Source organism: Crinia signifera, chromosome 3 (genome assembly GCF_055691185.1).
Source record: "Crinia signifera chromosome 3, ASM5569118v1, whole genome shotgun sequence".
NCBI lineage: Eukaryota > Metazoa > Chordata > Amphibia > Anura > Myobatrachidae > Crinia > Crinia signifera.
The window spans coordinates 205176673-205204630 of NC_139219.1; the positions used below are offsets into that span (position 1 = coordinate 205176673).

Consider the following 27958-nt stretch of genomic DNA (forward strand, 5'->3'; position numbering starts at 1 on the left):
CTTGACACAATGTTTAATTTTGCATTTGTCGTAAGTAGTAACCTTAGGTGTCATTTAGGTTTTCATGACCCTGTTGGCAATCATCAGCTCCTCTGTTTTACTTAAGGTATTGTTCCATCAGACTGTTTAAGACAAAGCAAACAGTCAAAGTAAATTGGAGTTGTGTGGTGCAGGAACTATACAGGGCAGTGCCTAGAGGTCAGTCACCTACCAATAGCATAATAGCTTGGAGCACAAATGGAATAGTAGCAGATGTTGCTTAAGGAATCAGAAGGGCGTTTCTTCAGCTCACTGCTAGGAGGTTGCCTGTCAGTTCAGGAGAAGCCAGGCAGAGCTGCACAGCTTATCACAGACACTGGATTGTACAGAGCAGCAAGCTGGCGTTTGTCACACTCTTCCTCTCTCTTTTCTAATTATTAGTTTTATTTTATTTTGGAAATGAAACTGTGAATTATTCTTCCCAAAAAAATTTTTTAAGTGAGGTAAACTTATCTCACAAGGTGCCTTCATATTCTTTTATGTGATTTACTGGTTTTACAAGAATCTATTGGAAATCTCAGGGACACTTGCTCATTTAGATTTATACAAGAGCTGTTTGATTTCTGAACCTGGAGAGTTTTATTTAGAGATCACAGCACTGGAAGTGTACGGCGAGAAGAAGTTAACTACTGCTTGTATGAGGAGCATCTTTTACACCAAAGAATAATATATATATAGTGCTACTCTTAACCAACACCCCTGGAGAAAGATATTTTATTTTGCTTTGCGGCATACTTTCATCACAGCACTGGATCGCATCATTTCTATGATTGTTCTATAGCTTGCACTGTCTCTCACTGGAGATTGCATTTTACATGTTGTTTAAAGGGATTACAGTTAACCAATTACCTGCACAGGAATGGGAACTCCCTGCTGTACTCTTCATTACTTCGGATGAATTTATGTTTGGATTTATAACTAAAATTGTAAATTGCAAGTTCAAAAGTGGAATGTGTCAGACAAGTACGTTGCCATAGGAATCCTGGTAATGTTCTCACAGTAGCACTTTATGGGTTTTGCCTAGCATGTTGAATGAGTGTCGCAAGTGTAGCCATTTTTTGGGGGCCTTTAGAAATGTTGACAATATAATTTAATATTTGTGAAGATATTATTCAAACTTATGCATTATCTGCTGTCTGTCACTTTGAAAGCATGGGCAAGCCATTAAGCAGGCCAGATTGTTTACGACAGAACCCATCATGTGTAGGAAAAGCAGAGGAAGAGGATTTGAACATTGAGGATTGCTATGTTCCCCAGAGGTCTATTTATGATACGGTGAGATTAAATGAGCAGATTGACTCTGGTAGTAAAGGAAGTCTTACATCCAGGCATTTTACAGATCGCACCTTACCCTATAGCAATAGAACACTGGAGAGCAGCACTTTGTGTAGTAATGGGGCTATTTCCTGTAATAGTGAATTTAAAAACCGTGAAACTGAACCAAACAAAGTGGATGAAAAAATGATTTTTGATGCACTCAAATTGAATAGAGAAATCATCCGGCCCGGAGGACTACCCAGAAATAGGCATAAAACAGATAAAAGGGAGCACAGGCGGTCATGGAGGATTTTTGTACCAGTAAATTTGGCAGATTATGTTAGTAGAAGTGAGAACTCCTACGTGGACAGTCCTGTATCAGGCTCATTGAGTACATTTAGAAAGGTAACAGATTCTCTGACATCAGAAGATGACTCTGGTCTCTGCAGTCCCCAGGCTGATGGTGATGGAGATGAAAAGCCAGAATCAGCCACTATGGACCATGAGGAACAAGGAGTTGTCCTGTCTTGTGCAGAGAACTGTGACATGGTGGGCAAGTTACTGTCAGGCATTCCTAACTGCGATCAGCATACTCCTTTCCTCTTGTATGCAAAAGGGCAGAATGATTTCAGTCTGATTGCCTGCAGTATTACTGATTCCAAAAGTCCAGAGTCCCACAGTGCTATTAATTCTGATGTGGATTTAGACAGTGACTGCTCTGTTCCCTGTGAGGGCTATGTCAATTTGGAGGATGACTTTACCTTGTTTGAAGAAGAGGAGAGTCAGTGTTACCTGAGGGTCCAAGACAAGAGGAAAGGCCAAGTAGAGTATATCTCAAATGGCCTGTATGTCCGCAATGGGGTTCATTCTACCACTTCCAGTGGTAGTCACTACAGCGTGGATCTTCCAGTGGCTGATTATACAAATTCCAAGATGGCACGTGCAGAATCCATGGGGCTGCTGGATTCTTCACCGACATATAAAAGTCCAATGGTGCACCCCAAAACTATCCCTATGAGAGATAAAAGCAATATCTGGACCAAAGGAGCAAAAAAAGGACCACTGGCACCTAACCATTTGTCTTTACAGGTAATCTATCATTTCCCATATCCATATAGATGCAAGAATGTTAATGTCAGTTCCCATTGTGGTCTATGAAATACATGAGCTTACTATGTACCTCTAATAATTAGGGTGCTCACTTTGCACATAGCCTTTTCAGTGGATCTTTATGATGTCAGGCAAACCACATGTGAATCTTCTGTCCCTGGAATATCTACTTAGTGCTACTTTGGCTTTTTGTGTGCCACATGTTAAATGCTTCAATGATATGAAAAAGTTTACATATGAAAAAGGCTAGTTGGTATCTGTGTATCAGCACTGATTGCTGCCAGCTGGTTGTGCTTATTGTCCATATGACACCCTGTGTACTCTGCACTTTAACTACGCAAATAGGAATGCAGTTATAAGATGATGATAATGGGAATATATAAGGGGGGTATTTATCTAAGCTCAGATAGAAAATTGTGAGAGAGAAAGTACTAGGAAATCAGCTTCTATTTTACAGACTGTGATTTAAAAGTGACAGGAGCCCATTGGTTGGTACTTTATCTCACGCACTCTTATCTAGCTATTATTGTCAAGCTTTTGTAGTATTACAGTTGAACATAGTCTCTACATTTTTTGTTGTTACTGAGGGGTAAATTTACTAAAATGTCTAAAAATAAAATGGGTGATGGTGCCCATAACTTTGTCTATCATATCTCTTTTTATAACGTCACGTGCCCCTGAGCATGAGGTGGGGAAGCAAAATCCCCCCCCCCCTCCTGTGAGTTGACAGCGCATCAGTAGCCTGTCTGGCTGGCTCCTCTGAGCATATACAAATTCTCTCTATTCACACATGATCTCCCGTGGAGCCCAGAGCCTGTAGCAGGGACAGAGCTGTCCCTGCTGCGGGGATAGGACATCTCTACTCTGCAGCTTTCGAAGTCGATAGCTGCAGGAGGCAGAACGGTTAGCGCTGCTGACCGTTCATACATTTGCCCTGCATAACAGCCTGCTATCTTTTAGATGGCAGTGCCAATATGGACAGAGGCTCATAGCGCCCATTTCATTTACCGAACAGCACCACCTTTATACATGGGGGAGAAGCAATATCGGGATACCACTTCTCCTACATAATGCTATTTCATGTACAGTTGTGCTCATAAGTTTACATACCCTAGCAGAATTTGTGATTTTGTGGCCATTTGTCAGAGAATATGAATGATAACTCACAGACTTTTCTTTCACTCATGGTTAGTGGTTGGGTGAAGCCATTTATTGTCAAACAACTGTGTTTACTCTGTTGATATTGAGGTCAGAAGACTGAGATGGCCACTCCAGAACCTTCACTTTATTCTGCTTTAGCCAATGACAGGTCGACTTGGCCTTGTGTTTTGGGTCATTGTCGTGTTGGAACGTCCAAGTACGTCTCATGCACAGCTTCAGGACTGATAAGTACTAATTTTCCTCCATTATTTTCTGATAACATTGTACCTTCATCTTGCCATCAATTTTGACCAAGTTTCCAGGCTCGGTGGCTTTGTTGTGCTCGCCACACTATATAAAGTCAACTCCATGCGTAGTGGATAGTGGGGTTATATCCGATATATCGGGCGCCGTGAAACTACACAAGTACCGAATGCTGTACCTTTCATTATAGGCCTTGTTGACTCCTCTCCAAATGTAACATTTATGGTTGTGGCCAAAAAGTTCAATTATGGTCTTATCACTCCAAACGAATTTGTTCCAGAAGTTTTGAGGCTTGTCTCTGTGCTTTTTGGAGTATTGTAAGCGGGATGCTTTGTGGCATTTGCGTAGTAACGGCTTTCTTCTGGCGACTCGACCATGCAGCCCATTTTTCATCAAAGTCCTGTATTTCAGCTGAAGTTATTTGTTGATTTTTCTTTGCATCCCAAACAATTTTCCTGGCAGTTGTGGCTGAAATATTTGTTGGTCTACCTGAACATGATTTGGTTTCCAATTCTGATGTGGATTTAGACAGCTCTGTTCCCGTGCAGAATCCATGGGGCTGCTGGATTCTTCACCGACATATAAAAGGCCATGATTTGGTTTCCACAGAATCCCTCGTTTTCCACTTCTTAATTAGAGTTTGAACACTACTGACTGGCATTCTCAATTGCTTGGATATCTTTTTATATCTCTTTCCTGTTGTATGCACTTCAATTGCCTTTTCCCACAGATCCGTTGACAATTATTTTCCTTTCCCCATGATTCAGAATCCAGACATGTCAGTGCAGCACTGGATAAAAGTTGAAAGGGTCTTTCAGGAGACCAGAAACTCACTGACCTTTTATACACGCACACTGATTACAAGCAAACAGATCACAGGTGAGGATGGTTACCTTTAGTAGCCATTCAAACCTGTATTTGTCAACTTGTGTGCATGTTATCAGGCCAAAATCTCCAGGGTATGTAAACTTTTGATCAGGGTCATTTGGGTAGTTTCTGTTGTCATTATGATTTAAAAAGAGTAAACACAGTTGTTTGACAATAAATGGCTTCACCCAACCACTAACCAAGACTGAAAGAAAAGTTTGTGAGTGAGAAAATCACAAATTCTGCTAGGGTATGTAAACTTATGAGCACAACTGTATCTGCCCAATTGTGTGCAATTAGATTCAGTAACTTTATATTTCCAATGTTTGTTTTGAAATCCGTTACAATAATGTAACAATAATGTAATAATGTCGGTTTCTATTCATGAGGTGCATAATTACACACATTTTACACATACAAGAATATACATAAATGTTAAAGGAGGATTACTTTTGAATCCACTGTGAATTGAGCAAGCTAGATGCCTTTGTGATGTTTCCCATAACCGTATTATGATTAAGCTGTCCCCCATTCTCTACCTGTTTAAAAAAACACATTCCAGTCTATTTTGAAAACATTAAAAAAGTTTTTAGATACATTTTTCCTATTTCAGACCTTCTTTGGCCACCTTTTCACAGAACAGAACATGTGTTATACATAGGGAAACTAATTGTTTAAAGCTGAATTTCCATGGTTTCATTCACAACTTTAAAATACTGCAAGATGGGATGGAGACTAGAGAACCAAACACAAGCCTCTGTGATAGTGGTTTTGCATTGGCCCTTTACAAACCCTCTATAGCCCTGATTTTTAGCCAAGACTTTGAGAACACCCATGACACCACCAGAAGAATGGATGTGGAGCTCTGGGCATGTAACAAAGTTATTATGCTCCAGATGCTAGCCGCACTTTAAAATGTTGTCCTATGGGATAACATTACTGTGACAGAGAAAACAAGTTTATATTACACTATTAATGAAAAATATCATCACACAAAACAATTAGTTTGAATTTACTGATGCATTTTGCATTGCCCATACATGACCTGGTAGGAGACACATAAAATCAAAAGAAATGTTACAGTCTCTGCTTTGCACAAGCCAATAAATCACACATTGTTCTAGAACAACAAGATTATCCCAGTGCTGATGCTGCATTTTACTTATTTAGTTGAATAATCCTAACTTAAACATTTGTTATGTTTTTCTAAAAACAAAAAAGAGTTTGTTGGGTTTTGTAGCAGAAAATAACATTAGTGCATATGGACTCAACGGTCATTAAGGATACTTGAGAATTTTTTAAAGACACCCCTTATAGCTGTCATTTGTCATTATACTCACCAAGGGACAATGCAGAAAAATGTTCAGCTCTTATTGTTATTGTAATTTATCCTAAATGTCACTATACGAAGGTTCTGTGGACATCGGGACATTAGCTTTACAATAATTCATGTACATACCGAACCGATGGGAAATAAAGTGCTACTAATGCATGAATCAACCAAACATTTAAGTAAAATATGACACAAGATTTTTCTCTAGTCAAAATGCATCAAGTGTTGGAGCTGGAAGAATGTTACACCATGTAACTTGTATAGCGATTTTCCACTGACACTCATATGGTTTCCTCAGATAATATAAGCAGCTCTTTGTCAGTGTTACTATTATAAATAACAAACCTGCTTGTTTCTACTTGTTTGACTCTAAACAATTTCCTCATTAGGCTTATAGCTTTCTGTCAAACCCAGTGTACTTCATAGATCTCTTCTCCCTGCACAGCTTGCCTGCTTCGAGTGTACACATGGGCAGGTGCTGGCTTCGTTATGGGCAGGCTGCTGGCTTCGTTCACTGAGCTATTTTGGCTTCGTTCACTAAGCTATTTTGACTATGGACAAATACATACATGCGGCTATTTAAAATGACCTTGTCTGCACTGTCTATATTGCCGGGCTATAGTGGCACCGCGCATCGATTTCTCCCGCAGTGTACGATTTTGGCTAACCTTCTAGGTGATTTTGGCTATCTAGTCAAAATCGTCTGGCCATATCGCACTATGGAGGTCATTCTGGTTGACCCGCAAAGCTGAGAAAAATCTAAACGCCACCCGCACGAGCGCCTGCCCATCCCTCGCACACCGTTTTGCGGGGGCGAAATTATTTGATGGTCGCTGACCATGGAATGATATTGCAAGCACCTGCAGATCTAAGTCAGCCTCTGTTGACCTTAGATCTGTGGCGCCCTTGTCTGGGAAGCTGGCGGGCAGCAGACATCCACTGACGTCAGCTTCCCGCACCCACGTCACAGCCGCATTAGCACGGGGAACACCCAGTGTTTTCATGGGCACGCCCCTGTAACGCTGGGATTTCCCAAGTGCGCCACAGCTTGCCGCTGTCCCACGCATAACCAGTTTGCCGCGCACGCTCGCACAAAGCAGCTGCACTTTCACATAAAAGTTTATGCGCATACGCAGTTTCTAAACATCGCTCTCCTGTGCGAACGTGCAGGGAAGCCACTGAATCAGAATGAGGGCCTACGTGTATACGTCTTAACATAAATTCTTCTGTCCCATGCATAATCTACTGCTGCAATAAACACAAAGTAGAGACAGTGCTGTATACTCCTGATGCACACATCACTTCTACAATTGCCCTTTTCGTTATATCATTGTGGATATAATTATATAACTAAAACGGCATGTAGGTTATAAAGTGCACTGAATGCATGATTCGGCAACTGGTACAAGATACTGTACATGTGGGTTCTGTGCTCTTGGTCACCCTATGCAAACCGGAAGAAGACTACTTGTGCGGAGAGGCAGAGAGCCAAACGTGTAAGTGCACATGGGAGAACACAAGCCTTACTTACAGCACGGCCTCTTTACTAACACATTCCTGTGTTTCACATTAAATGCTGCTTGGTTTAGAGCAGATCACAGGTTCTCAAAGTCGGTCGTCAAAGGACCCCACACAGTGCATATTTTGCAGGTCTCCTCACAGAGTCAAGTGAAATAATTAGCTCCACCTGTGGATCTTTTAAAGTGTGTCAGTTAGTAATGAGTGCACCTGCCGGGTGACCTAGAAAACGTCCTAAGGACCGAGTTTGAGAACTACTGGAGTAGAATACTTCATGGCTTTTATTACTCATGTGACTCATGTGACTGAGGGGACATTAGACCTTTGTTACATGGTTGTCTGCTGTCTTTGAAGCTGTATTTTACATTGAGCAAAATGTGCCTAGTAATGCTGTTCTCCTCTGAAGTGCTACTGCTAGGTTCAAGATGAGTACCATCAAGGGTATGAGGTGAACCATCTCTCACAGCTTGGGAAAGACACCATCTCTGACAGCTCAGAGTTTGCACAGAAATCTGTGGATTATAGAAACCATACATTTAAAGGTAGACCTATACCAGTCAGCACACATTTTCAAATAGTTTTGTAGTCCACTTTAATTGAGCAGCATATTGTCAGGACCTTGCACCCATCCATCTAATTACTGTACTAATGTGCGCGGCTCACCCAAGTTATCTCCATAGTGGATCATATTTATGCATTCTCCACTCTACTCCTGCAAGAAATATGCTGCAAACACTTCTCCATGTGGTGAGGAAAAGCCATGCACTGTGTTACAGCTACGTACAGTATCTGCACCAAACAATGCACTTTGGCTGGCATTTGCTTTGTAAATGTTTGGGTAGTAAGGGCTGTGCTCATTATCAGTCCTGTACTTTGTCCCCACCTCAAATGGCAACAATGTGCTGTTGCTGCTGACTTATATGGAATGATAATGCAATATAAGTGCCTTGTTGATGCCCATGTCCACCTATATTTAATAATGTTTCTCATATACGCAATAGTATAGAAAATGAATTACAAGCAGTATATTTTATTTGCATATTGTGCCTAGGGAGTGCAAGTACATTTTCCTTAAATACTAATCACCTTTGATGAGGCCTAACAGTCTGTAGATGAACATCTGTAACAGTGCAAACCTGGGTCATCTTTTGAAAGCCAACTGTATTTAGGGAATGATTAACTGAAGTGTTGCCATATAAATGGACATTCCCAAATATCTGTTTCCTCAATAGAAGTGGCTCATCTGACCTGTGATGTCTCTAGTGAGTAGTTTAAAACTTTATTTTACATTGGTAGAGGCTCCATCAATAGTCACTTTACATCTTGCATACAGTAATGCACCTTTTGAGTGGTTCTTGCACAAGTAAGGAAGGGAAACCCTTCACAATTTTTTAAGTGATGGCAGGGTTGCCATCAGAAATTGTGGGGCCCAGGAATGACATAATAGGCAGGGCCCCCTTCCCTTTCTCGAACACCTGGAATGCCTGATGAGATCTGTGTCCACAGCACTGGCTGCACTACTCAACCTCTACATTGCTTAAAGGGAAACATGACACATTATACTTTATAAACTCCAGTCCAGTGCCCCTTTTCTGTCTGGTCTGGAGCCCCTGCAGTCGGCCCCCAAACAACCCCATGGCTGCCCTGAGTGATGATATTTGAACTGCACTAAGTAATGTTATATGTCAGATTGTATATTCATTCATGTATATCACTTTTCAAACTTAGTACATCTGGCCCTCAGACTCAGTCACACACAGAAATACAAGTGTTCAGGGCATAAAGTGGTCATGCAGAGGTGGGGGAACTCATTTCTCTATACCATCTAATTTCACAATTAGGCAGAGACAGGACCAGTGGTAGAGTTTTTGGCATCTCCTTGCAAACTAGAATGCTTCTCTGTGAGAATTACTGTGCAGGGCCCATGTGGAGGTTAAAATGTTCCACCTTGCCATTAGAGGTGGTGGAACTCCGTTCCACCCTCTTCCCCCTCACTTTAACCCCTGCAAGTGTTGCATATCAAATCCCTGTCATGATACAGTTTTGATGGATTGCTTTGTGACTAAGATGCAAATATGGCTCTAAATGGATCTTTCTGCTCCGCTTACACCGGGTGTCTCACGCAGATTGGCGTATTGAGCCTAGGTGTATGGGGACACATTATTGCAATCACCAGGAGTAACTGTAGTCTTTATGTCGCTTAGCGTTTTCCTACCATTGCTATGGAAGAGCAATCATCTACATATCTTAATGCAAATATGCAGCGATTTAAGGTTATATACAGTTTACTGTATATATAAAATGTTATTTCAGATATATAATATGCATATGATCAGCCCATACATATGATCTCTTGGCATTTGAAGCAGCAAATATAAACGTTTAGCTAGTAGGCCTTTGCAACAAGATGGTTCATTGTTTGGTTGCTGTTTGTGTTGTGTTTTCTGATCCCTTGATGTACTGTGTATCTGCTCTCCAGACTGATTTTGCCTGTTCCCATTGACAATCATTGCTGTGCAATACAATAGTAATGGTAATGCATTGGACTAAGAGCAGCTGGTAGCTATAGAACACGTGTAACATGCTGGAGGGCTAGCTAAGCTTAGATCAGTCCTGAACCCTTGAATAAAGCAAGTCCTAACCCTGAGTCAGATATAAGTGTCTGCAATTACAAAAACATCACATCATACTTCATCCTATACAGAGTGGTGAAGTTACAGCAATTAACCTTGTATTGCTAGGGTCATGCGAATACCGCCTCACAGGCAGCAAAGCTGTAGTCTGCTTTATTTTACCCTTGTTCCTTATCTTAAAAAAATGTGTCCACTCACTAATCAGAACATAAATATCACTTTTTTGTTTGCTATATAGACAGTTTCTCATGCAATAATGCTTTCCCAAATGGAAATAATACTCTGATTATCAAAGATGCTGTCATCCCTCCCCAATATTTAGGGTATGCAGCGTCTTCGGCTGAACACAGACTTTTGTTTCGAAGCAGCAGTCTTTGACAATACATTGTTTTCCCTTATATATGATTGCTGCTTTAAAAGAAAACAACTCTGCATTCATTCAGCATCTCTCACCTTGGTTACTATTACATTCCGCCACGGGGTCTGATTCAGAGATGTACGCTGTAGTTCATAGATCATCAGAAACCTGGCTGATGACTATGATGTACCCTAGATATTTATTTATGTGTGTGCTTTGTGGTTAGTGAATTTAGATTGTAAGCTCCAATGGAGAAGATACAGTAGATGGAGAGATACAGTATATCTGGCATTGAATACCCCCCATAGATTTATTGTACAGTGCTATCCAATTGATAGCACTATATATAAAAATAAATGATCTGTACATATATATTTTTTTTATTTCAGATATGCATTACACAGTGAGTAAATAACAATATAAGAGATGTTCATATTTAAAAACACATGAAATAATATGTTTTATAAACAATGCATATTGCCTTTTATTATTGATACCATTTTTTCAATATTTTTTTTTTTTCTTTATTGCTGTGTAGGTTTTCCAGAAGGAAGAAATTGAACCTCTCCAAGCTCGTCTGCAAGAGGTGAACTGGTTAGGTCAAGGGCTTGTTCAAAGTGCTGCTAAAAACACCAGTACGCAGAGCTTGGACCATGGTCTAGAAGAGGTTAACACAAGGTGGAATACCCTAAACAAGAAGGTACAATGTTTTGTTATACAGTACTGTATAACGTCCCTTCTGGTTCTTGCTTCTCAGCTATGTGATGAATACAATAATCTACATACATTATATTTAATTTTTTGCAAACATACAGTATCCATATTTAACACGTTGCGTTATTTTATTTTTATGTCAGCTTGTTAGTTTGTTAAACACATAAACTAGTGAAGACAGTGCTGGTGATTTGAACTACAGGTTGAGTATCCCTTATCCAAATATCCGTTATCCAAATTATTCCGAAAACCATAGTCTCCAAAATGTACTTTTATTTTGAATTTTTTGCTAAAACCCTACTGGGGACCCCTGTAACAGCACTACTGAGGACATGATATGTAACTGGCACTAATATGTGAAAGCACATGATTGCTTGGCATTCAAAGTCAGTACCTGAGATTGTACACAAACTTTGTTTCATGTTTTAAAACCTTGTTTCATACACAAATAAAATATATTTGTGTGTATTTCAGGTGTTTGATGTGTTTATGCAACATAAATGCAAGATACCTCATTCAAATATAAAAATTATCCAAAATATACAGAATAATCTGTTATCCAAAATTCTTCTGGTCCCGACCATTTTGGATAAGGGATACTCAACCTGTATTAGCTTTTTACGTATTATGTGTGAGTGAAGGAAAATTATTTTTCTTTAGGTGGTACAGCGTGCAGCTCAGCTACAAGAAGCCCTTCTCCACTGTGGCAGGTTTCAAGATGCTCTTAAAGCCATATTAAGCTGGCTGACAGACACAGAGGAGCTTGTGGCCAATCAGAAGTCACCGTCTGCTGAATTCAAAGTTGTGAAGGCTCAGATACAGGAACAAAAGGTACAACAGAAATGTCTCATTTAGTTCTTGGCAGTGATGGTTGGTGGGTAGCGCATATACGTACCTCCCACTTGTCCTGATCTTCGAAGGACAGTTCCGTATTTCTTTGGGGATTATCCTGTGTCCCACCAAGTGCCGTCAGTGTCTGTAGTGGGGGGGGTTCGCAGTTGGGAATCCTCCTGCCTGTCTCTGCTCATCAGAGCAGAGAATAGAGGCTGTGCACAGCATCTTTTCAATGATACAGAGGGGCTGGGGGCATAGTGATGAAAAACAGGGGCATGGCTTGCGTCCGCGGCCTTCCCGCAAGGCCGCACCCTGTGTAGCAGAGGCAAAGCATCCTTTTCGACCACGCAAGGGTCCTAATCTCCAAAATAGAAATGCTGGGAAGTATGCATATAAGCATAGTCACACACATATGCATGTTCATACATATATACTGTCACACAGTCATACACAAGCATAAAGTTACACATGTACATTAATAGTCACACATATACTGTACATACAGTCAGTCTCACACACACACACATACAGTCAGTTACATACAGACATGCAAACACAAAGTATGCAAAGACAGATAATATTGTATGCCCCATTTACTGTAGGTCCTCTCTCCCATAGTGCTTATACTAAGTACCGTGCTATGTAGGCTGTTATGATGCCCTTGCCTGGGCGCTGGAGGTAACGGCTGGTTACGGAAGACGAGGTGATCAGGCGTGAGCCCGTAGCCGGGACCGCCGGTTAGGACGGCCACAGCGGGTACTACACTCACTCTGTTGAGTCCCCGAGGCAGATGGCAAACCCCTGCAGAGCTAGGCTTCGCCTGTGGCCGCCGCGTCCGAAGGAGCGAGTTAGGCCCGCTACGACCCCGATGCAGCTAGGTCTTAGGTAGAGACAAGGGGAAAGCGATCGCCACGGGGTAACCCAAGAGGACCAGGTGACTAATGGACCTAACTGGGAAATGGCCCCTAACTGCCGGCACCTGGCCAAGACGGGAAAGCGACCTAGTCGCAGACACCAGTTGATAGAAGGGAGTCCCCAGCAAGACACACCAGAGGGACAGTGACTCCCCAAAGCAGGAATCTGGTGAAAGGAAGAAACTCCTGCCTAAACAGAAATCTAAGGATATACAAGGGACAGGAGAATTTATCCTGAAAAGAACATATGGGATAAAATGACAAGAGTGGACACTAACAACAAGCCCACGGAGGGGCGAAGCCACGAAGGGCCAGTGGACCAGGAGAAAGGAAGACCAGGGCTCCACTGGAGCACTTACGTGACCCACGGAAGGTGGAGACTGTGGGTCCGATGCAGGCTCACAGGCTGAGGATGGATATAGCTGGTAACTCCAGAAACAAGCTGGGAAGGGACACCGCTGGAACTTCCAAAAACACAGGCAGAGAACACCGAGGTGACTGAAGCTGAAAACTGCAGCCAAAGACCGGGGACCAAAGGACCACGGGGACCGGGAGGCAAAAGCAATATGCTGGGAGCAGCAAAAGCTATAACCGGCGTCTGTGCCCAGCAGACGCCAGCTATTTATTTGAGTTTCATGCCGCCTGACTGACGTCAGGCGCGCGCGTTCGCGGCCGCCGGGCGGAAGCTCGGGGACGTTGCCTAGCAACGTCCCGACGCTCCGTCTCAGAGTGAGGCTTGGGGCGCTGCCCGGCAACGTCCCCGGCCACGTGACTCTGCGCCGCATCCGCCGTCCGTCTGGGTGCATTGCAGCCCGGACGGCGGCGTGCAACATAGGCTTGCCCTACTGCTCAGACTCCTCTGCCCTCTCATTCACAGATATTCTAGCTTGCAGTACAGTCCTGCTCTGCAGTAGTAATCATACACAGAGGACACAATAACAGAGACACCCAGGCACGTGCTCATATGCTTCCCCCTTAATCTGGCTCTGTGCCAGCCTACCTTTCCATGCAATTAACATTAATCCAAATATTATGTAAAATTAACACTGAGGCATATTGCATTTGTGGAAAAAAGGGTCAGCTTTATTTAAAAAACTGAATTTCAGTCTAATGTAAAGGAAAATTATGCTGTGAAAAAAGAATGTCCACCAATCACAATCTAGCTATTTGCATGGATATAAAAAAAACTGCAGCAGAACTAGAATGGGGCCAATGCCAGACCAATAAACAGACAACGGAACCAAGGTTGCCTCCCAGTGATACGCAAAAAGCCCCATCTGATGCTGCTGACTTCAGTATGCTGTAATCAACCTAAACCATGTATTGCTGGGTAGAGCACTTCACTACCAAAAGACACACTTCTACTGTTATTTTCAACAAAGCCAATAAAATTTAATTCAGGTGGGATGGAGGGATCTTCTTAGCTCCAAAGAGACCTAGTAACCAAGATTATGCACATGACGGCCCCATTGAAGTAACTGCATAAGGGGAGCGGACGCATAGTAATGTGAAATGTGACTTCTGTCCTTGTTTGTAAAATTCTTGTTTTGTAATTGTCTTTCTATAATTTGTTGCCAGCTTTTACAAAGATTACTAGATGACCGCAAACCTACCATTGATGTCATTAAGCGAGAGGGGGAAAAGATAGCTGCTACTGCTGACCAAGCAGATCAGGATAAGATCTTGAAGCAATTTCATGCCTTGGAGCGGAGGTGGGATGAATTGCTGAAGAAAGCTGAAATGCGGTATGACAATTATGTTAACATCTTTTTTTCAAAAAAATCTTGGATAACGCATAACTGTAACTGAATATAGCCGTAGATTCCTGATATGACCCATAACTTCTTCAATTCACAATAATACATGGTTCATTGATTACAAAAGAACAAGGTTTATAGTAAAGCTATTATTTATCGAAACTATACAGGAGGAGTGTAAGCTCTGGGGTGCCCGGAACAGCGGTCCTCCTTTGCCAATACATATAGCAATCAGTACTCTGATCCATAGTGTGATATATCTGTGATGTCACTGGACTGTGCGCTGACTCTGTCTTTATACAGAGAGCACGTTACATGGACTATATCCAAGTACCCCCAGCCTAAAGGTAGCCCAGACAGATGACATGAATCCTATAATTACATACAGTACATTAGGCTACCTACCTACCTAGTGCCTGGACCTGTGTGTGTGTGTGTGTGTCACAGATTCATGTATGCATTGTAGATGGGGCATACTGTTACAGTTATATTATGGAAATAGTGGTATGTTCATAAATGGATTGTACAAATTTTATTTTAAATACCTCTATGATTTTATTAAATATAGTGTTATTAATGCAAAGCATTAATTTGAAAATAAATTAGTCCTTTTTTTTATGACATATTTTAATATTGTATTTTATATCACCTCAGCGTCAGAAATGTTAAATAACAGCTACATGATTTAATATAATTCTTATAATCTGTCATTTTCGGTTTATATAATTGTTATAATTTGCTATGGCGCGCACTACAGGATGCCGCCATAAATGTCACAGGACGTATTTGTGCAGGATGTTATTTCCCTGGCTAATGGCTTGTTGGCATGAATGCTCAGGTTTGAGATGAATAGACGTAATAGCCTGAGTCTGATAGCTCTGCCCGGGACTCATTCTTAGCTGTTAGGATTCTATTACTGTGATGTGCACACGCACACCTTTCCTCATATTAGTGCGCTTTGTATATGGAGCTAATACTGTGATACAATCAGCAAGCGTAATGTAAGCACTGAGAGATGAGAACTTCTTCTAAACAAACCCATAGGATTAAGTCATAGATTAAATCCATCTGGTGTCTGCTAACTACATGGTTATCCCTGCCTGGATTTAATAATACTGCTCTTTCTAGTATTGTGTTTTTACTTGGATAGATAACAGATTTGTATACTTTTTTTCTAATAATAATATTAATAATAGTAATAATAATAGTACTACGTGTAATCGGTACTATACTGAGTACTTGTTACACTTATTACACCTGTGTTGTCCCATATGGTGACTCACATTCTCGTCTGTTTGAAACCGTTTAGAATGCATTTAGGGCCTAATTCAGAGATGCGCATAAGCCAGATGGTTTACATACATGACTGATGGGTATAGAGCTGCACATGTGCACATTGTCCCCTAAACTACAACATGAATGTCTGGGATCAGGAAAGGGGCAGCGACTGACAGTGTTACAAAAAAACAGGGCGTAATGGCCTAATGTTTTTGGAGTGACAAGGTTAATGGTTGTGTTCCTTGGACGCAGCTTCTCTGGCCACGTCAGTTTGAATGACGTGGCCATCCTGATTATGCTGATGGTTACCCACATAATGCAATGCTGTGTCTACGGATGCAGCAGTGCATTACAACAGCTGGCAGGAGGCATCTTCTGCTACAGGCACCTTGTGCAGCTCTTACATATTTTAGCACAGCAGCTGCATCCAAGGATGCAGCTGCTGTGTAATTAGTGCCCACATTTGAATTTGGCCCATAGCTTCCAGGCCTTGTTATACCCACAAAATGGGTCCGACATGCCTCCGTTTTCTTTCATGCTGGCCGTCACTGTCCCTGTTCTCACCCACAAACAGCTGCAGCATGTCAATCATGTCAAGCTTGCAACTGTGGAGGCAAAAGTCACTGATGGCCAGTTGTCCTAAGACTTGAAAAGTGATAAAATGGAGAGTGATAAACTACCATCCAATCAGCTCCTAACTGTCTTTTCACAAATCCAGCCTGAGACATGGCAGTTAAGATCTGACTGGATAGTGCTTTATCACTCTCCATTTTATCAAGTTTCAAGCTTATTACATCTGGCCATGAGCCTGTCCTGGGAAGCAGTGTGAGCATGACACATAGGAGCCTTAGTGGGCACACAGGAACAAGGTCTAATTAAGGTCTGTGGGGGCTCTAGACCACAAACTTGTGGGGGCCTATTAATAAATTTGATGTTATTGCGGATATAAAAAAATAAAGTATCATTTATTATTTTAGCTACTAATCCAGTACTTATGTTATATGGAATGTACCAATGAATCTTTGGTGCATTAATTCTAAGAAAAAAAGAAATACCTGTAAGTAATGGATTAACAAAAACTGAAAGAAAATGGGACTTTTAACCCTTTGAGTGCCAAGTGAATTTGTCAAATAGGTGTGAAAATGTATTCTTCATAATGACCTGTTTGCCTTATATAGGAAATATAATCTTTTTTTACACAACATTTCTTATTTAAATTAATATAACAAATATTAGCGACACTGGCATTGTTTGCGGATATTTTGCGCATCTCTCACAGATGTTGGCACTCAAAGGGTTAATATATTTGTTAAAATTGAAGAACATATACATAAATTGAAGTGTACTTCACAAAATATTAGTACCGTATATACTCGAGTATAAGTCGACCCGAATATAAGCTGAGGCACCTAATTTTACAACAAAAAACTGGGAAAACTCATTGGCAGGTATTCAATGCCGGTGCAAGCGGCCGGCGAGGGGGTTAAACTGCGAGGATCACAGAAAACCAGTGATCCTCGCAGTTTAACCCCCGCGCCGGCCGCTCGCACTATGCAACGTTCCTGGGGAATCCTCGCAGTCACAGAACGGTGAGGATTCCCCTAAACTGCGAGAGCCGAGGCTAGTGCAGCAAACTCGCTGTAATTAGCCTCGATTCTCGCAGTTTTTGGAGGCACATTCGCAAATTCCCCCTCGCTCAAAAAACGGAGCGAGGGGGAATTTGCGTATGAGGGGGGTCAGTTGAATGCTGACAGGGTGAGTGGTGACTGCGAGCAAAAAGTCCTGCTCGCAGTCACCGCTTGCCCACGGCATTGAATATATGCCATTGACTCAAGCGAGACGCTCACTCGAGTATAAGCCGAGGGGGGCTTTTTCAGCATAAAAAATGTTCTGAAAAAGTAGGCTTATACTCGAGTATATATGGTAGTTAAATAAAGTTAGTTACCTAATAGTATAAAAGTATATAGTGCTGTTGTTTATGAATAATTCACAATAACTGATATATCCAGCGCCACACAGCTCAAAGCCCACTGCCAGCCAGTCACACACTGCCTGTACCACTATGGAAGTAGCAGAGACTGAGTGTAATGGTCATACAAGTAACTGTGAAGTCCCCCAAGAGGCTGACAACACCTCAGCGGGTGGCATTGGCAGTGGTTGTGTAGTAGGGAAATCCGAGACACAGCTGAATCAAACTATGGTCCAATTTCAGTACCAGAATTGTGTGCGATTCAGGGGGAGGGTGTGGGGGCCCCTCATGTGGTTGGGCCCTGGGACAACTGCCCCTGTTGCCCCTCTTTGGACCCAGCCATGTTCAGGAAGGTGTTCTCCACATATTACTCTCTCATTATGGCCCAAAATTGCTCGCCATACAAGGTGAATACTGCACATATTTCATATATTAAAGATTTCTGTGTGATCATTGTAAAGTATTTAGTAAAGCCCAAGTATTTGTGAATAATTCCTGATAATTCCACATTCATATATGTGTATTAGAGTTTTTGAACAATTGCTTTACAAGCTCAGTGTTTGAGAATCTGCTAAAAAAATTCAACATATTTTTGTATATAGAGCCAATAAAATGATAACATTAAATTGACGGAAACAGCAGCCAAGTTCAGTAGGGCAGAAGTGAAACTACAGGGTACAGGAGCCAGTACTTGTTTTTTCTGGTATATGTGAATCCAACCAAAGTGTTTATGTAACTGTGTAATTGCATCTTGTAGCTCTGGCTTTTCTCTCTGCTCCAGTGATGTCACCAGATTCCCTCAATGCAATTACAGGACTGCCTTATTACTCCTAAACGGAAGATGTAGTGCGCCATTATCAAAGGATGCATGCTTCAGTACCGTGATGAGATCAGATCCAAGCAGTGGGTTGCAGAGTCCTGCTGGAAAAATGTGAAATTCCCACCATTTTATGGGAATGTGTCCTGCTGTCCCACCCACCCATGTGCAAGGGGGTAATTTGAGAGAGAGAATTCCTGTCACTCACTACTCATGTGCATAGAGTCTGCTCATGGTAGACAGAGGCAGGGCTGCCACTAGGAATTTGGGGGCCCGGAACTGATTTCCAACCTGGGCCCCCCTATTTCCCTTCCTCCCTTCACTTACTGCCGACTCCTGCTGCATGTCCTGAAGCACAGGTTTCTTCAATGCAGGACGCCGGTGGCCAATTAAAATGCAGCACAGGCTGGTGAGCCAATCGGAGCTTGTGTACCTGCATACACTCTGATTGGCTAACAGTGCACAAGCTCTGATTGGCTCAAAAGCCAGTGCAGCATTGAAGAAGCATTGTTTGTGGTGGGCAAAATGAGCAGCCTGGGCCCTTCCAGAGGACGGGGCCCGGGACATAGTCGGCGGTCCTGGACAGAGTAACAGGGGGCATGCCAGCAGCCCACAGTGACAAATACTCGCTTGACTCGCAATCACCGAATTTCCACAAAGCCACGGTCCCTTTCACCAAGGCTTTTTTTTTGCAGACCTTGCGGCGGTAGATCCAATTCTCAAAATGTTGGCAGGTATGCTCAGGGTATTGTTTCAGGGAAAAAAATATAAAACATATTTGTGTTATGTAAGGGACTTTCTTTAGTTTCTCCAACAATGTGATTAATCTTATTGATAGAACTTCGGTATCTCAAATATATATATATATTTTTTCATCTCTGTCCCATGATGCCCGTGTTCTATCCAAAGCTTTCCTGTCAGCGTTATTCCTATGTGACATAACACCTTGTAGGATATGTTTGATATTGATGAGAGTTTGTTATGTCATCATTAGGAACATCACCTGGGCCCTTATTCTGGTTGGTGCGGCGGAGCCGCATATGCGGCTCCGACCGCACCAGACGAATCCCCGCCTACAAGACGGATCGGCACGGCCGTCCGTACACGGACGGCTGCCGATCCGCATGAAAATGGTGGGGCGTACGCCTCCACCATGGTGGGAGCTGCCCCCTGCATTCGATGGTCGATGACCATCGAAGGCAGGGCCGCACGCTCCCCCCGCTCACGCAAGCTTAGAGCACACGGACAATCGTCCGTGTGAAAGCTTGTATTGGGGCGGGCAGCTGACATCCGGCGATGTCAGCTTTCCGCCCCCATCACTGGCGTCATCGCCTCATTACCATGCGTACGCCCCGCGTTTGCATGGGAACGCCCATGAAACGCTGGGCGTATACATAGGGTAATGAGGCTATTAAGCCCCTCACGCCCCTATACGCCCCCTTTGCGGCGTCTAAATTTTTTGTTCGGAGAATTCCCCTGCACATGCGCAGAGTGACCTCTGCGCATGTGCAGAGTGTAAACATCGGCGGTACGGCCGCACGCGGGCCGTACCGCCCAGATCAAAATAAGGGCCCTGGTTGGAGTTCTGAATATATTTTCCCAGGCAAAGGCAAGACAGTCATGAACTTGTACATCTGATCCTAGCCAAAAAGTAGCACAATACATTGTCCCATAGTTAACAAAATCAGAGGATTGCCTGCTGTTTATTTGAAAACGTAACTGCATAATGCTTTGCAGAAGTAAAGCATTGGGAATTGGGCTTTACAATAACTAGAGCTATTTTGATTAGTATTAAAATATAGAGAATTTTCCAGCAACCTATAATTTGTGACAAATGTAATCTTATGCCCCTTTCAGACCGCACTTTGTAAACGGTATATTGCCGTTTTTTTACCGTTTTAAAACGGTAATCTGTGCGGTCTGAAAGGTGCAGATCCAATTAACCGGTTTGAAAATACCGTTTTTTCAAACCGGTTAAAATGCAGGGTCCTACCCGTTTCAGACCCGGTATTTGGGGATCAAAATCGGGTCTGAAACGGTATTTAGGACCCAGCCAATGAGCTGGGTCCAAAATAAGAGCAGCGAATATTTAATGAGCACTCATTAAATATTCACAGCACTGGAGCCCCCCCCCGCGCATGTGTCGACACCCCCCCCCCACGCGGCGCGTGTGTCGACACCCGCCGTGCAGCCGGTACCTTCGTTGTGGATCCCGGCAGTGAAGTATGGTCGGGGAAGCACTTATGAAAAAAAAGCGTCTTTCAGAAAATGACTGCCCCATAGGAAAACCTGTTTTAAAAAACTGTCTTTCGTATGGGGGCAGCCATTTTCCGAAAGTCACTTTTCTTATAAGAAAAGTGACTTTCGGAAAATGGCTGCCCCCATACGAAAGACAGTTTTTTAAAACTGATTTTCCTATGGGGCAGCCATTTTCTGAAAGACGCTTTTTTTCATAAGTGCTTCCCCGACCAACTGCAGTGCCGGATCACGCAACGGAGGTACCGGCTGCACGGGGAAGGGGGGGGGGTTGTTAGCCCTGGGGTGGGGGGGATTTGGGGGTGTTAACCCCCGGGGGAGGGGGGGCGGGGGCGGCACGCGCTGAAGACTAGCTTTGACCCTGTTTTTGGAAAGTTTCCAAAAACGGGTCTGCCAGTGTCAAAAAAACCGCACTTAAACGGTAATATACCGTTTAAGAGATGCGGTGTGAAAGGGGTTTTATCTGGCAGACCCGTTTTTGGAAACGTTTCCAAATACAGGGTCAAAGCCAGTTTTGCGGTCCGAAAGCAGCATAAGTGATTTCCATGTCCAATTAACAGAGGTATCGTGTCTGCATAGTGCAATATAAACACACTACCTAAACTGGAGAAAAGGTTGGGATGCAATATATACTTTAGAAAACTTTTTTCATTCTCAGTAGAATTTAGTGGTATAGTTTGTCTAGTTGTCCTGGTGGCAGATAGCATTACAGATTTATCTAGTGACATTGTTCAATGACTGGAGTAAGTGTCTTCAGAATTCTGTAGGTTGTGTATCCTGCATGTAATGGAAGGGGAGATGTATTATATCGGCACAGATTGTCTGCGAATAGCACTTCATGCTACTCCTCTATAAGGTGATAGCAGCACCGATATTGAGGACGCATATCCCTCCTGTCATTAGGCACAACATCCCCGCATTCATACATGGGAGAGAAGTGCGCTGATTCCGCTTCTCCTCCATAACAGCATTTAGTACATATATTCCTGAGTTGGATCTTTATGGATTAACTAGCCTGCCAGAAAGACTCAAATCACTTGAATTCCCCCATAGAATGTAAGGAGCAGCATTACCCTAAGGATATTAAGATGAAGACAAGAAAAGTAATACCTATCCATTAGCATTTTTATATACCATGTAGCAGCTTCCTGAAATGAAATGTAATTACTTTATTGTGTATTGTTACAAATTTTCTATTGAAATTTGCAGAAATCATCAGTTGGATGGCATATTGGTGGTAGCAGAACAGTTCCACGACACTCTGGAACCTTTGTCTGAGTGGCTCAGTAATACAGAGAAGAAGCTTGCCAACTCTGAACCCATTGGGACACAGACAGCCAAACTACTTCAGCAGATTACCCAACACAAAGTGAGAGAAAATACATCGGTTTACAGCAAGTTTGGTACCAAAACATATTTTCAAATGTATTTTTGAAGCACTAGTTTTAAAAACAAACTGGCTATTATATATATATATATATATATATATATATATATATATATATATATATATATATATATATATTTCTTTTGTAGATCATTTAAACTTTTGAATATTTTTGTTGTTTTATTCTAAGGGGAATTCAATTAGCCACGGTAATTTACCACGGGCTAATTGATCTCCAGGGCTCTTTGATTAACCCTGAATTGAGCCCGTTGGCAGCACTTATAAGGGATTTGTATTTGTATGCATCTTTTTATCACCGATACCATAAAATAGTGTATGACCTACGTTACAAAACGTATCCGAAAAGACTAAATATCTTAACGTGTATAGTTTCAGTAGAGCAGTGAAAGTGATAGAAATTGTAAAATATACCAAGGGCATTAACAAGTAGGGTAACAAGGTACAGTAGGGAAACATTCTTCCAAGGAAGAGAAGTATTAGAACTTGAGGACATGCACTGAAACTGGAGGGTGATAGTTTTATGGGAAATTTAAGGAAAAGTTACTTAACAGAAAGGGTAGTGGATAAGTGTAATTAATATCCTCCCATCAGAGGTGGTAGAGGCTAAGACAGCAGCGCAATTTTAACTTGCATGGGATAGGCATATGAATAGCCTTATAAAGAGCTAAGGGACAGATATATTAAGCCTGGTGAAGTGATAAATTGGCTGGTGATATGCACCAACTAATCAGATCCTAAATGTCAAGTTGAATCCTGGTTTTGAAAAAAATGACAGTTAGAGGCTGACTGGCAGGTACATTATCACAAACCACGTTATTGCTTCACCAGGCTTAATACATCTTCTCCTAAGGATCAAAAAGGGTTGAGATTATAACTACAAGATAAAAAAGGGGTATACTAAGTTAGATAGGCCAAGTGGTTCTTATCTGCCATCAAATTCAATGTTTCTATAACTAGGAGGTTACGGCTAATATACATATCCTTGAACTTTTCATTCCTTGTGTAAATGCTTATTAACATGTTTTAACTCCTGTTAGCATGTTAAATTTATAGACATTAAAAGGGGTTTGGCTGAAAAAGAGCTGGAATAGCCAAGGGCATTAAAGCCCAAGACTACCCCCATTTCTCATCTGCGACAATTTACCATGGGTAATTGAATTCCCCCTAAATTGGTAGAGCAAATTACATTTAGCTTATACAGTATAGTAATGTGTGAAAAAAAGTGACTAAATTAGCATTATTAGCATTATTAGTATTAGTATTATTTATTTTACTTATTTTGAGCATGTATAAATTCTCATTTGAATTCTGCATAAAATCTCAAATCAAGTCATTTAATTATATTTGGCTCTGGTGCTTCAAAAAACATTTAAATTGCTTCATTATTTAAAAAAAACTGATTAACAAACTTTCTGCTGCTCAATGGCTTCACCAACCGTCTTCAGATAAAGAGTATTAACCTCAAATCTTAAACCTAATACTCCCCTCTTCTCACTGGCTGATCAAACTAATAACTCTACTGACTGATTTTTACAATTACAATCTTCATTTATATATTTGTTTCATTTGCCCATCTTTTTGTCGTTTTTTTTATTTATTTACATTTTCATTCATTCACTCAGGTGTTACAAGAAGACATTACAACCCATAATACAATCTTGCACCAATCTCTGAGCATTGGCCAGTCTTTAAAAGCCCTGAGTTCCAGGGAAGAGAGGGAGATGGTTCAGGAAAAACTAGATAATTGCCAGACACGATACATGGAGATTCAGGAGAGAAGTAGCAGGAGAGGGGAACTTCTACATCAGGCACACTGCAATGCTCAGATATTTGGGGATGATGAAGTTGAGCTGATGAACTGGCTGACTGAAGTACATGACAAGCTGAGCAACCTGTCAGTCCAAGATCACAGTACAGCTGTGCTCACAAGGCAACACACTGAGCTCCTGGTATTTTATTTTATTCTGTTTCATGTTTATGTTTGTTATTGTTCAGTTTACCCTTTATTTATTTTTTGTTATTATATCATTTCATATATTATTTTACCAATCACATATAATTTTATTTGGAAAAGAAAGGTATTTCCTTTGTTTTCTAAATTAATGTTCCCTAACTTTGGAGTTTTGTATATGCCATGTTGTGACATTGTTGCTAAACTACAAATCAGCATCTATGTTTTACTACATGGAACATTGGCATAGACCAATCAAAATGGACCTATGCTATCTCCATACTTATATGTCCGTATGTCCTGATTTTACCTTTAACAGATCTATTTTTTTTCCACACTGGAACCCTATTAATACAAATATTTTTTCCGCATAAATTAGATTTTATTGCTTCGGGATTTTCAGGATTAGTGAAAACATGGTCCTGTTACTGTTCTACTACATCTGATGCTTAAAGGGAACCATGGATGTCTTTTATTTCCCATAGACACATTATATACTACAGACACCTTATTTTTCATAAGTGGTTTTTGTTATGAAATAAAGCCATATAGTTGGAAGATAACAATAGCAAAAATGTTTGTTATTTCTGATTTCATAATCTGTGAAAGGTTGTGTCAGCCTGCTTACAGATGTGTCCTCATGTATCCTTACTGAAGTCACGCCAAGCAACGCCAGGTTGTGTGAGAATCCTCTAATGTTGGGTGGATTTTTTTTGCTTTTATTCCCCTGAAATAGCTTAAACAATAAAACATGACCAGGGCACACAAGGAGACGGTGCTGATTAAGTTGATATATGACAGCCCTGTTTATATGTGTGCGATTGAGTCTCTGGATGTGTACCCAGAGTAGCAGCTGCATCACTTTAATCACTGTTCTGCTCTGTACACAGACTAATGCTGAATACACACTGGGTGGGTGGTATATTGTTAATGATGTGCACAATACCAATATCGTTAACGATATAGCGTGAACATCAGGCAGTTGTATGCTCAATATTGTTAATGATGTGCGCTCCAGTGCAGCATCAACTTCCCGTTCCGTTCCATCCATAATTTAAAAGGAAATCTCTAAACTTAATTGAGAACATGGTTCTAGTTTCTCTTCTGCATTTCTTGGCTGATCTTTTTTTTACAATGTTATAGCTCCTCCTGGAAGACATACTGTTTAGAAAACAAAACGTTGACCAGGCCATACAGAATGGATTGGAGCTTCTTAAGCACACAACCGGTGAGTAAAGTGATTTACAGTATGATTCATGCACTGGAAAGGGTGCTGACAAATTTAAGCTAGGTAGACCTTATGTGGATGTATATCCGGCACAAGACTGCGGGCGATAGGGAGGCAATGTGGATTTGGCAATGGCAAATCCATACACACTTGCCAATGCAGGGAATGACGTGGGTAGCAATCCTGCATTTAGCATCATGGCGTCACTAGCTATATCATCAGATTGAGCTGCAGCATGAGCAACCTGAAGACATGAAGAGCGACTCACGGGTCATACGATGGTGCATACACACTGTACAATGTGAAAGATTTTAAAGCCCAGATCTGTCAGAATTAGCCACATCATTCTAAAATATATAATCTGCTGTGGATTCAGCTTAAGATTCCAATTCATCAAATACTAAGGGATATTATGGTGCTAATATGGAGCATATGGGAATTTGTCAACCATACACTTGTGGGCTAAACATATCACCAGTTTAGTGTTCAGGTCAATCAGATTCTGACATTGTCCAACTAATCTGCTATCCAAGCCAATCTAGATCAATGTTCTATTTCATAGATTCTCACACTCGTTCCTCAGGGCCCCATACAGTTAATATTTTCCACGTCTCCTCATCACAAGTGAAATTATTTCCTTCACTTGTGGATATTTTAAAATGTGTCACTGAGTAAGGAATACATCTGTTCACCTGCTAAGTAACCTGGAAAATGTGATCTGCTTGGGGTTGATTACTTAGCTTGAGAACCACTGGTCTATTTAAAACCCGTACAAAATGTACTTTGTGATGAAATAGGTGTAAAATGTGCTAATTCACTGTAAAAAGTGCAACAGGCATATGCATCTAAACACTTCCAAGGGTTAAATGTGATGCCCACCTTATTAGATCTCACTAGAGAGCCTGCTTTCCAAGCATCTGCACATAAACAAATTCACAATGGGTTACAAGTGGTGGCTGAGGATTATTAGATAGACAATGTCCAGATAGACAGTCAATAGGTAAACACGCAATAGGTTCAAAGGATTGACAAGGTCAAAAGGTCGGCATGAAAAAAGGTAGACAAATGAAAAGGTTGACATGAGTATTTACTTTTTTGTGTCCGTGTCGACAGCTGTCGGCATGGACCCCAATTAGTGTAACACGTACCCTTGCATGGCTCGCTACGGTCGTCATGCTTTGGGCTATGTGCCACACTATGCTCGGCATACTTATACCCCTTTCACACTTGCAAAAATGTCCCGGGTTTTTGCACATGAACGCGCTTCAACCCGGGATTAATGCAGTGTGAAAGGGTCTTGGACGAATATCCCGTGTTCAGCATTCCGGGATCTCTACCCAGGTCCTGACCTGGGTAGAACGCAGAATTGGCACGGGATGCAGTCAGCGTGACCCAGATCCAGTTCACTGCAATGAAAATACGCCGCTGGGAGGTGCTGGCACCTCCCCGCGCCGCCCCGGCCAAGCCTCCAGATGACGCCACCTGCCCGACTTCATTCCAGGTCGGGTGGCCAATGGGGGTTTGTAATAATCCAGCCCGGAGCAATAACAACCGGCGACGCGCAGCCCGCAGCCGGGATACTTGCTACTCTGGAGACGAAGGTTAGGAAAAGTTTGCAGAATGAGAAGGGACCGCCCTGCAGTCTGACCCCGCCTTCCGTAGCCTGGCCCCGCATCCACACACTGACACTGCTCACTGCACATCAGCTGTCATCTCATACCCCTTTCACATTCAGCAATTATACAGTGTGAAAGGGTACATTCCCGGGTAGTGTCCCGGGAAGCATCCGGGAACACATTCCAGGGTATGACCCGGGTGTGCGAATGTGAAAGGGGTATAATATATTCTCCCTCTATGCCATAATGGATGGTGAAGTAAAACCAAGCCAATTTTTTAAAAATCATGAAAAACTCATGTCGACCTTTTCATGTGTCTACCTTTTTCATGTCTACATTTTGACCCTGTCGACCTATTGCATGTCGACTTTTTGGGGTAGTCCTATTGACTGTTTGTCTAGACAGTGTGGGTGAAATTTACTAAGATGGGAGTTCTATTTCAAATGGGATGTTGCTATGAAAAACCAATTAGATTCTATCTATTATGCTAAATAAATAAGCAGTAGATTCTGATTTTGTTTATGTTTGCTCATAGCAACATCACATGTGAAATAGAACTCACATCTTAGTAAATTCCCCCTGTAGATCTATTAACTGGAAATGCAATTTTCTATTCAAATCAATTAAAATTCTAATTATGAGCCTTCATCATTGCTTCTAATATCGCTTTCAGACCGCAAATGCAGGGATGCACCGG

At 41.8% G+C, this 27958-nt stretch overlaps 1 protein-coding gene across 19 annotated transcripts in view; it reads left to right on the forward strand.

Moving 5' to 3' along the window:
• DST (dystonin) overlaps nt 1-27958 on the forward strand; it is a 522642-nt gene that overhangs the window by 418707 nt on the left and 75977 nt on the right. For 15 of the 19 annotated variants that reach the window (XM_083177288.1, XM_083177291.1, XM_083177290.1 and 12 more), the window contains 6 exons: nt 11058-11219; nt 11894-12064; nt 14560-14726; nt 22268-22427; nt 24089-24415; nt 25561-25645. In XM_083177288.1, coding sequence (XP_083033414.1) covers nt 11058-11219; nt 11894-12064; nt 14560-14726; nt 22268-22427; nt 24089-24415; nt 25561-25645 — 1072 coding nt within the window. The remainder of the gene's footprint in view (nt 1-11057; nt 11220-11893; nt 12065-14559; nt 14727-22267; nt 22428-24088; nt 24416-25560; nt 25646-27958) is intronic. The other 4 variants (XM_083177297.1, XM_083177307.1, XM_083177299.1 and 1 more) reach the window with 1 other exon arrangement.